Source organism: Daldinia vernicosa (assembly GCF_022497035.1).
Source record: "Daldinia vernicosa strain CBS 139.73 unplaced genomic scaffold F5Y00scaffold_10, whole genome shotgun sequence".
NCBI lineage: Eukaryota > Fungi > Ascomycota > Sordariomycetes > Xylariales > Hypoxylaceae > Daldinia > Daldinia vernicosa.
Genome location: NW_025953926.1, coordinates 191,098 through 202,099, shown reverse-complemented (window position 1 = coordinate 202,099; position 11,002 = coordinate 191,098). Strand labels below are relative to the sequence as shown.

Sequence of the window (11,002 nt, the reverse complement as noted above, 5' to 3'; positions counted from 1 at the left end):
ATGAGAAGATAGTAGGATAACAGAGGCCACCCCGGCCAACTACGGTTGTCAATAACCTCTCCTATAAGTAGATTGTAAAATATGGAATTAATGTCGAACTGTCTTCAGAGCTATCGTGAGTTGCCAGTGTGTAAGACAACGAAACGAAACGGATAAGATGGTACGTAAAGTGGTACCCACTCCGGAACTTGCGCGACGCTATGTAAGTAGCATAAACTGCATAAGCTGCGCCACAAATAGAGGCTGAAACGCCAATCATGGAAGGGTTACGTTAGGTACCTAAGGTACGGGACACGAGCCAATCCGTACATCTGATAGCAACTATCTGTATAAATGCATAATACCCGCCGGATTTAGAGCTTTATTTTTATTGTGCAATAAACCGTATATACCGGAATTTTCAACTTAAACATCTTGAAGCTCAAATCTACAGTGAGTGAAAACTGCAAACTAACTTCCAATTTAAACAAGTCTGCTTAGAAGCTAATTTAAAGAACAATTGGTGAAATTTTCAACAGATAGAACCTGGAAAAGACTTTGTTGTGAGCATATAGTATCAGTACCTGGATAGCATCAACTCACAACACCATGAATCTGCCGTACCAATATCTGAGCAGACTTGGACAAAGCTCCATCCTCTGCGCTGCCAAGGGAGCCAGCATCCACACATTTGACCTCGATGCCGGCAACTCATTTCTCTCTTCGTGGACTCATCCGCTCGCAAAGCAGGTCGGCAGCAGTAGCGAACCTCAGGAGACGGGTAGTCAGGAAGGCCGAGAACTCAATGAGCAGCAAGAAAGTGGTCAGCGCCCATCGAAAAAGCGCAAGCTAAATGAAGAAAAGAAGCCCGGCGCTGCTGAGGAGGGTACTAGTCAAGCTGACACGGGTGCAGTGGAAGAAGCGGCAGCAAATGGCGACGGGAAAAAGAAACACAAGCCCGAATCTCGTGTTCAGGGGCCGGAAATACCCTTTGTGGTTCTCATGACAGCAACGGACGATGGGAGGTATCTCGTCGCCGTGACTGGCCAAGATAAGACGCTTTGGGTACTCGAACACGGCGGGAAGGGCGTTTTAAATGAAATAAGCCAAAGGTAGGATAACCCAACCCTATCTAATTTATGCTATTAGAAGACGAGTCTCACTAGATACAGGGTCATGCCCAAACGTCCCAGCTCCATCGCCATCACCCCGGACGGGACTACAATCCTGTCCGCAGACAAATTCGGGGACGTCTACTCACTACCTCTCATCCCAACCGCCGCACCTCCCGAGGCAACCAGCACCCCCACCACGCCCTCGAGCGTGCCCGTGCCCGTGCCCGGCCCCGTCCCGGCTCCGTCTTTCAAACCCGCAGCTAACCGGCTAACCGTGCACTCCCAGCGCAACCTGCGCGCCCTAGAAGAACAAGAGCGCATCCTCGCCAGCCGCAGAGGCGAGCCCGCCAAAGACGCCGCCCCAGCGCCCAAGTACGAGCCGATTCTAGGCCACGTCTCGATGCTAACGGCCTTGGCTCTAGCAACCGCAGACGGCAAGCCGTACATCATCACCGCCGACCGCGACGAGCACATCCGCGTCTCGCGCGGCATCCCGCAGGCGCACATCGTCGAGAATTACTGCCTCGGCCACGAGGCTTTCGTCAACGCCCTCTGCATACCCGCCTCTCGCCCGGAACTCCTGGTCTCCGGCGGCGGGGACGACGAGCTGTTCGTGTGGGACTGGAAGGCCGCCCACCTCCTCGGCAGGACGGACCTCCTCCGCCACGTTAAGGAGATAGCGCCTAGCGCGGAGCAAGTCGCCGTGTCGCAGTTACTTTCGTACGATGTAGACGAGCGATGCTTCCTGTTAGCAATTTGCGAACGGTAACGCCCTTCCCCCCCCCCGTCCCCTACCTATTATTTTATCATCCACGGAATCTAACACATACCTACAAACAGCGTCCCGGTAATCTTCATATTCGAAGTCCTACCAGAGAATACTCTCCAACACGTACAGACGCTACGTTTACAAGACAACCCCCTAAACGCTCTCGTCATCACCAGACCAGAAAACTCCCCCAAATTAGTCGTCGCGATTGATCCCCAGCAGCCCACTACTAACAGCAGCACGACACAAGCAGAGGAAGACACCCCCATGACAGAACCAACCCAATCTCTCCTGCTCTTCGAGCGAGACGAGACGGGAAACTGGGCCCAGAAGGAGGGAATTCGGGATACCGCCGAGGGAAATCTCGACGTTTCGCGGAAGGAGTTGGAGACTATTCTGTATACGGTCGAACACTTGCGGAAGACCGAGTTTACGGATGATGTTGAAGGAAGCTCCGTTGCACCCTGATTCTACTGGACCTGTATGTACGTTAAATATTTACGACTTCTCTAACCCAGGGAAGTGGGAAATAATACAACGGTTAAGTCGTAACAAGTCATATCACATAATTCAGTAAGGCACGTTAGCAAGGGTCACAAACGTCGATACGGCAACGTAGTTGGGATATAATCGTTTTCAATGCAATCAATGCCAATATCGCAATCATGTATAAAGCGCGTCTGTCCTGATTCCTCTCTCTATGTCCGTCGAACGCCAAATTCGCAAGAGCCTCACGTGCGGGATGACGCTCGGTGTAATCGATGATAAAAAAAGAGCTGCAGAGAAAAAAGTGAACCTTGCCCTCCTACCAGAATAGCGGACCCTTGTTCATATCATCCGTATAGCAGACTCCTCTTCTTCCCCGCTCGCCCCTGACATGCAAATCATTCGTGTCCTTAAGCCACAGAAACGCTACGCCGTAAATAAGCTCTTCCTCTCTACCAACTCAACCGGAAGAAAATCGCTGATAGTGTAGGAGTATAGGCAAATTATGCGAGGCACGAAATACTGTGCGGTACTTTACCCACAGCCGAACCAATAATCTTCCCCATTAGATATATCGTCTATTGGGATGCGCATTGCACGCGTTCAGCGTGAGGGTGACCGTCTTCATCCTCTTCGTCCATGCCTCCTGCGCCGCCACCAAATGCTCGGGCCTGTCCTTGGTTGTCTAAATCCTCTAGTTCTACGCTATCCGTCATAGCATCCGCAGGAGGAATGTTCTGGAGAGATGGAGCGGGAAGAATCTTACGCAGACCCTCGAAGGCGGCAGGGTCATCTGTCCAGTTACGTTCGGGGAACTTAACAGAAAACTGTATGTACATGTTGCCATAATCGTGATGCCTGTGAGAAGGCATACCCTGTCCTCTTAACATCTTGACAGCATCTGCAAAGAGTGATTAGCACCAAGTTCGGGTAAAGTAAAAAAGTAAATAATATCAAAGATGTATATACCTGGTGCGATAGCCTCGCCGGGTTGGATCTCAACACTCAGCCATCTCTCGTCCAGATGTTCAATGTAGATCGTACCACCAGCTAGAGCTGTGACAAGCTCGATCTCGGCGCGGTAGAGTAGATCGTCTTCTTTCCGGGTGAACCGCGGGTGTGGCTTCTGTTCAATCTCAAAGACGACATCTCCAGCCTGGACACCAGGAGCTTGGTCACCTTCACCCCTGAACTCGACTTTCGTGCCGCTTCTAACACCACGGTCGACGTGAACGTGAAGTACTTTCCTATCGACGATAGTCTTCTTGCCATTGCACGACTTGCAGCGGTCCTTCTCCTTAATAATCTCGCCCTCTCCGTTACAATCAGGACAGACGGTTTGGAAGCGTTGGATCATCGGACCCATTTGTCGCATCATAGTCTTCATACCGTGACCATCACAGCCAGGGCAACGTCGAACAGCACCTTCCTTACCACCGCGACCCTCACACTTGGGGCAAATGACAGACCGTTGTAAGGCTAGCTTAGAGATCTTACCCCGGTAAATGTCTTCCAGGGATACCTTGTGGGTGTGGTGGATAGTGCGCGCCTTGGGCGGACCACGGGGTCCGCCACCCATCCCACTGAACATGCCGCCAAGACCGCCGCCGAATGAGCCTGAGCCGAAGAACTGTGCGAAGAGATCCTCGGCAGCCATGCCGCCGCCTCCGGCACCTCCCTCGAGGCCGGCTTCACCATATTGATCGTAGACTTGACGCTTCTGGGGGTCGGATAGGATTTCGTAGGCGTGTGAGATCTCCTTGAACTTTTCCTCGGCTCCGGGGTTGTGGGCATTCTTATCTAAAAAGCTAGGATTAATATGCTAGATTCGTAAGATGTTTGGTACGTCTTAACTAAAACTTACCAGGGTGCCATTTCAAAGCTCCTGTCTTGTATGCCTTCTTTAATTCTGCCTCTGTTGCGGTTGGCGAGACCTAGACAAAGGAGATCAGTGTATGTTCTCTCAATGTCAATTATATATTGTGCATTGAAGAATAAGACTTACGCCAAGGGCATCGTAGAGCTTTGTCTCCTTGACCATATTGTCGTCCGAATTGTTGGTCAGACGGGATAATTCCTGAGGGGAAGATGCGCAAGTAGCAGTGAACCGTACTAATTAGGTAGGATCTCTCAAGTATCAATTAATGTTAGTTCAAAGTGCGATTTTGTACTTTAGTGTGGAAATATTCAAAGGTTGAAAAGCGAGTCTTGTATTTGTAAAGGTGTGAAGAGGTAAAAACAGTCAGGTAGCGCCCCACAAATGCGCAGATCAGTTGGTTGCGAGTTTTTAAATAGAGGAGGGGTGAGAGGTGAGATATGATAGAAATATCTAAGTTCTAAGTGATTCGAAGTTGATAAGGACTTGAGAACTTACAAAGTACGAGAGGCGAAAAGAAAAAAAGAAGCGGGAGTAAATGGGTTGATAGATAGATTGGTGAACGTTTTCGTGTATGGGTTTGCTTCGGTACGGATTGACAGGTTATGGTGTCAGGGTGTGTACTTGCGATGCACAAGATTGGTGGATTGGTGGATTGCTCTGGATGTAGGTTCCTGGGTCGGAGTTGCTGGAAGGTTCTGGCTGCGTTCCTGCTGAAGGTAGGCTGCCGCTCCGATTCGAGAAGGCTCTGTTTCCGTACCTAACCTAATGTCCTTAAGGTAAGGTACCTACTAGGTAATGTCCTAATGTGCTGTAACCAACAAAAATACCTGCTTTAGGTACTTGAAATTAGGTACATACACTGCCTACGTCACGTACTTTCTGGACGAGGATGGAAACAGAAGAGTAAAAGGGACGCAACGATGGAAGATTGGGAGGCGACCACAAAATTCACAACAGAGTACCGATTAGCAAGCGACTTTAAAGGATATTCTTTTTATCTCCATCTCTCCCCTCTGCACGAGTCCCAACCGCCCAACTTTCGCGCAGTTCGAGGCTGAGATTTTTCCTTAGCGCGCCACCGTTTCTTCGTAGAATCAGATGGAATCGTGGCTTCAGCTCAAAGTACCATCTAAGTAGTATTGAGGCTGGAGCGAGGAGTTACCTGTGCAAATTAGGTGACATCTACTATAACTCAGCCTCAAATATACTTTGAGCTACCTCATCATGGACCCACCCCTTTTCTCTTTTCGGCATTCAATTTGGATTATGCTGCATGCAATGTGGAGGGAGTTACACGGATTCCGTAGCACTCAATGCTACTGTACATATTTTAGGTACACTATATACTAAGAGTGGTCTAGGCTGGTTTCTCCAAGTTCCAAGTTAGAATTCCTCAACTCCCCAAGCTATGTAAAACGTGAAACTCCACTGCCTTTGTTTTGGTAACCGGATTGATACGGCATTCTATGAAGAAGCTCAATACATAGTCATTGCGCTGTGCTATGTATTGTAACCCGAAGACGTTTGACCATCTAACGACTATCTAAGCGAGTATACCTACCTACTTACTATGTAGGTGATGTCAGAACTTAGGCTGACAAGGGCGGAACACGGAACAGAGCACAAGACCGACCTCGGCATCTTTGTGGCAGACTTCTCCAAGGCATGATCTAGGTTTCCGTAGCCTTATCACCATTAGGCAGCTTAGGCTCTATAGACTATATGTACACTACATATATCCACCGAAGCCTAAGTGAGTACTAATCAACATCGATTGGGTCTTCAAGTAAGGCAATTCTCTTCACCCGCATGGGCTACCATCCGTACGTAGTGTCTCAAAAATTATCGCTTCGACTTCGTCACGGTTCGAAGAGGTAAGACGACGGTGTTGTCACCGTAGCTGTAGCACTCGCCTTTGTAATTCTCCCGTCCGATGTAATCGTGCTATTGAGAAAATTAGCGGCCTTTCGTTTGTCGAATTATAGATCATAAGACTCAACCGTAACACGTAGACTCTTTCGCAGAAAAGGGTAGGGGAAATAACTTGGCAGCCAGCATTCACATATATATATATACCTATATTAAGTATACATATATACTACTCTTTGTGATAGGCCTACCTAGTCTATTTTCACTAGGATGACTAGGTACATACGCTATTCTCCTATGCACGTTTGACAAGGTAGGTCAGACACCGAGAAGGCTCTGACGTATACCGAGTAAGTTTGTACTGCTTATTCAGTTCAACTTGCTTCATTGGTGGAAATGCAACAGGAAATATTTATGTATGTGGTAAGATATCAAGTCTATCTCTTAGCCCTACTACATAAACTTACGTGGTCCGCAACCAGGTCAGCTGAATCGATTATACGTGGAGGTAACCCACGATGCCTGTTCGAGTACACGATATTCCATTAAGCAGACAGGCAGACAGGAGCAGATTCTCTTTACATCTGGGTTAACCCCCATAAGCTTTCCGTTCGTATACTCTTATCCAATCAAATAACTTCTAGTGTCGACTTACATAGGTATGCATTAAAGGCTAGCGTTTCCGCACACTAACAGGGGAGGTATGTAAAAAGAACAATCCCTACAGCCGCTGCTGCTACCTACTGCAGGTATATAATTACACCGTAGACGTATTAAATGAGACGCCGCAAGAAGTTTAGCTAATACCTAATTCGACTTGGTACTTCCAATTATCGTCTTAGCTAGGTATTCCTCATTCTCTTTGAAATTTCGATTTCCGGGATGCTCGAGTAAAACAAGCAATTGGAATTCAAATAGATGCGGCGTATGTCGTCATTTCGAACAGCTTAGCCACTAACCTAGTAGTCGTGATAGATGGCGTACGGCAGGAATAGAATAGGGCAAGTAGGGCTGCGAGCTGATGAATCCTAGCGGGCTTGTGCGGGCGGGTTTAAGTGGGTCAGCAAACCCTGACCGCCTCCGCCTGGAACTTACACTATATTCCCGTCCTCAGCTCCCGTTGCACAAGGATTGGTCCGTTAAACAATAACTAGACAAAAACAACACTTAAACACTTGCTTCATTAGGTTAGCCACTCGCTATATTTACTAGATAATGTATAATCCATTATCACATGCACATGTGACAATAGTAACTATATTAGGTAATTAGAAGAATTTCTCTTTTAAACTACTGAAGGCGGTAAAGACTTAGTTAGTTAACCTAAAAGTACCTAGTTAATGTCATTCACTTGTCTATATGTAGCTAAGGTTGAATGCTAATTTTAGTATGGTCTTTCTATCTACATATATATACTCAATAACTAACCTAGTCTAATAAGTGTGTAATGAATGCTATCGTGAAGCTATTAGGAATATGAGTTCCCTAAAGCGTTGCCGTTCAAGCTAAGAAGTTTCAGTAGAATTACTAGGAGCCTTACAAGGCAGGACGCCATGATGATCGATATTGCGCTTGATAGTAGTGAGCATTGTAAGGAGAACCTGACCACATGAGACATACCATACTAATCATTAAACTAGAGTTGTACATGATTGATGCATACATGTAAGTAGGTGCTGAGGTGAGCGATGGTTACCGAATCAAGCTTCTCGAAAAAAATGTATGCTTATGTTTTATTGGCGGGGACCCTGGAAACTACCAAATAGTCAATGCTTGGTAACACGATGACTAAGGGTAACCAATTATAGGGCTCGTAGTAGACCCTGACCCTTGAAGATCTCGGGGTATGTTCTATTTTCAGCCTCGCGTGTTGTCGAGCCATCTAAATTTCGCCTAGGAAACGATGTGACAATGTATGGAAGCATACGATACTACGCTATGATACTATGATACTCATTGGTTTCTTGCCAATCGGGTTGCGCGATGGAGTCGCATCGGGCCAACAAGATGACAGCAAGATTGCTGGTAGCGTTCTAGTCTATCTAGGCATGTATGTATGCTTGTCATGCTGTCACGTCTGGTATTCATAAATTCCGAATTTTGGATAGCGGTCCACATCGAAGCTTTCACCTCTACATACATAAGAAAAGGTACATGGTTACCCCAGGGCCCAAAGAGAGAAGCCACTTAGCGGTGGAATCAAGACGGGTTTAGGAAATCGATATACATTATTCCGTACATTACTCTTACATTGGTACCGACTCAAAAAAGATTAATCGTGATAGGGCTGTTCGTATCCCACGTCTACAGTCTACTTACACTAGCTAACGAGGCATCTATCTCCTAACTCCATTTTATATAATGACTCTCTTCATTCCCGCACTTCCTTGCTTAGACATCAAAACGAGATTCTCGGAACTACAAACCCAAAAGATCGACTTTGTTTAACATACAGGTTATACCTCGCTGGCGCCATGGATAAGGCTAGCACGAATACTCCTCTCGCTTCATCTACCCGAACAAAACAACCCAAGAAGAGAAATAGTGACGTGCGCAAAGAGCAGAACAGAATCGCGTCCCGTGCATATCGTAAGTTACCATCGCCAGCTTCGTCGCAAAACATCTCGCTGACGCCAGGCCTCAGGAGAGAAGCGCAAGCAAAAGTTAGCTCTACTTGACGAGATACTGAAATCTGATTCTCAAACAGATTCGATGAGTTCGGTATCCGATGAGACAGATGGATACAACGGCTCGTGGACCTTTCAAGATAGACAAGCCTCGGGTAGCCCTGTTCCAGGGGCACTTCAGGTGCCTGCCGTAGCGCAATGGGCCGCTGCAAGTCCCTCCATATCTTCATCAGTCCCAAGCTACGGCCACGACGCGTATGAGGGTTGGATGAACTCATTCAATCAGCCAGACAATACGTTTCCTACCAGTAACGAATATGCGCACTCTTTCATCCCCACCGAAGTTGGAGATAATTCTTTAGGAAACCCGGTTCAATTCACTATACAATCTCTCACGTCGGCACCTTCGACGCCTTCGTTGCCTCCCATCCCACTGGATCCTTTGCTCGTTGCAAACAACTTCGCACCGCAACACCGCCATAACCAATTGGCACAACCCCGAAACATTCCGAGTTCATCTAACCCGAATTATAGCAATGATGAAACTCAAAGACAATTATGGGTCGCCTCTCTTGAAGACGATGTGTTGGTAGAACTTGAGAGGTTCGCAGGATATAGCCATATTCAACAACAGCAGATTTTGGCTATGATACAGAAGAGAAGGAGCTTAGCACAGAATAGGTCAAGCCATCAAAATGTGGAATTCAGGTATCCAACCTGTCAAGCTACGCCTCCATCAACAGGTAAGCAATCCGTGTTACCTTTGTAACTTCGTGGAGATGAGACTATATACTTACTTGGTAACCAGCACAATTCGTGAACACTGACTTTCGGAAATACCAAAGCATGCGACAAGTCTCTGGATCACCTATCCCAAGTGGCCGTCGCTAGATCCGTTTCATGCGGACTAGGACCACTGGCCCGAGTATTGTAGCCGATGAAAAACCCAAGGCCTTCTAAGTCGTGCTACCGAGATGTCCAGCATTGTCGGATTAAACAAGCCTTCTGATCTATATCGCCTTCCGGGACTCTGCCGAGTATATCAGATCTCGGCTTACCTTTATACGCACGTACACCGACTTGCTTTTCACCAAATAAATAAACAGCACCGAAAAGAAACGGCCAGCAAATCGTCTTCAATGACGGGCACGCTTTGGTAGCAACCCCTTAGGGAGAATATTTATGTAACGAAAAAGCCAAATAGTGCAGATACGATTGGGCGTATATTTAGGCTATATTAACAAATGAGCTGTTTCCTCGCAGAGGTACACTCCATACGGGGATGTCACCACATGGTCGTGTGACATCCCAATAGACTTGAGGGGCAACTCTGGATGTGTGTCATGACTAGACACAGGCGTTGGGGTACTAGGGGAGGGGCAATGACTTTACATAGGCACGAGAGATGGATCAGAGCGAAGACAAGGACGAAAATATGTTGTATGACCCAACTACATCGCCCGGTCCGATCAAAACGAAACACCGAGAGCGACATGTAGCCTCACGGATCCTCTCGAAAATCAAGCAGACCATCACATTAAAATCGAGGCGGAGCCTTGATATCACGGAGAAACACTAAAGGATTCTGAGAAATCTATCAATATATACCATAAAGGGAGATGTACTTTGAAAAGATATGATATAAATACCGCCTCTGAGGGCATAGGGGGCAGCCCCATTATACGCAATTACGAATCTATCAAAATTTTATAGACGTTAAACGAATAGATGTACGACTCTATCATGCCTAGTAAACCATCCATCTAAGCTAGTAGAATAGTATAGAAATAAGAGATTGAAAAAAAAAATCGAAATTAAACAGTTTAAAGCCATGACAGTTCGTTAGACGAAGCCTTAACTACCATAACTATCAGCGATGAGTCGCGTCACGTTTTTTCACCTCTTAAATTCGCATACGTGGATTCGGAGGATTTGACATACTCCTAGTTAAAATAATCATACAGTAAACGTACAACTTCACTGCGACAACTAGTAAATAAAAATACGCAACTCCGCCTATAGACTTCTCAAAACATTATACCTAACCTAAGCACTCGCCGTAATATCGAAAGCTAAACCCTTTTACATACGCTCCTCCAACCAACCTAGGTATGTACCTATGTATGTAAGAGGTAGTTAATATAGAACAGACCCAATACCCCATAATAACCAAGAGCCGCAATATACCTCCTACCACAAAATACCCAACATAGTAATTCCCATCACTCATAAGCGGCAACCAAGTGGATCCGCCGAAAGGATCTCGAACAAGCTATTT

The 11,002-nt window shown here is 46.7% G+C and overlaps 3 protein-coding genes across 3 annotated transcripts; 2 read left to right on the top strand and 1 right to left on the bottom strand.

The window, feature by feature from the left end:
- Nucleotides 1–379: 379 nt before the first annotated feature.
- F5Y00DRAFT_229687 (uncharacterized protein) lies at nucleotides 380–2,508 on the top strand. Its single transcript, XM_048006802.1, has 4 exons — nucleotides 380–432; nucleotides 495–1,091; nucleotides 1,152–1,859; nucleotides 1,935–2,508. The coding sequence occupies exons 2-4, from the start codon at nucleotides 589–591 to the stop codon at nucleotides 2,329–2,331; spliced, it is 1,608 nt and encodes a 535-aa protein (XP_047867360.1). The 5' UTR covers nucleotides 380–432; nucleotides 495–588; the 3' UTR covers nucleotides 2,332–2,508.
- Nucleotides 2,449–4,390, bottom strand: F5Y00DRAFT_267646 (chaperone protein dnaJ 2; the record flags this gene model as incomplete). The annotated part of the gene is made up of 4 exons (XM_048012105.1): nucleotides 2,449–3,250; nucleotides 3,319–4,149; nucleotides 4,214–4,283; nucleotides 4,355–4,390. 4 exons carry the CDS (start codon nucleotides 4,388–4,390, stop codon nucleotides 2,928–2,930), a joined length of 1,260 nt encoding a protein of 419 aa, XP_047867359.1. The 3' UTR covers nucleotides 2,449–2,927.
- A 4,181-nt stretch (nucleotides 4,391–8,571) lies between these two features.
- On the top strand, nucleotides 8,572–9,946 carry F5Y00DRAFT_267636 (uncharacterized protein; the record flags this gene model as incomplete). Its single annotated transcript, XM_048012104.1, has 3 exons — nucleotides 8,572–8,686; nucleotides 8,742–9,467; nucleotides 9,533–9,946. The coding sequence occupies 3 exons, from the start codon at nucleotides 8,572–8,574 to the stop codon at nucleotides 9,613–9,615; spliced, it is 924 nt and encodes a 307-aa protein (XP_047867358.1). The 3' UTR covers nucleotides 9,616–9,946.
- Between the last annotated feature and the right edge of the window lie 1,056 nt (nucleotides 9,947–11,002).

Coding starts and splice junctions, on each gene's coding strand:
- F5Y00DRAFT_229687 (XM_048006802.1), top strand. CDS start 589: ATGAATCTGCCGTACCAATATCTGAGCAGACTTGGACAAAGCTCCATC. Junction 1,092..1,151: donor TTAAATGAAATAAGCCAAAG/GTAGGATAACCC, acceptor CACTAGATACAG/GGTCATGCCCAAACGTCCCA. Junction 1,860..1,934: donor CTGTTAGCAATTTGCGAACG/GTAACGCCCTTC, acceptor ACCTACAAACAG/CGTCCCGGTAATCTTCATAT.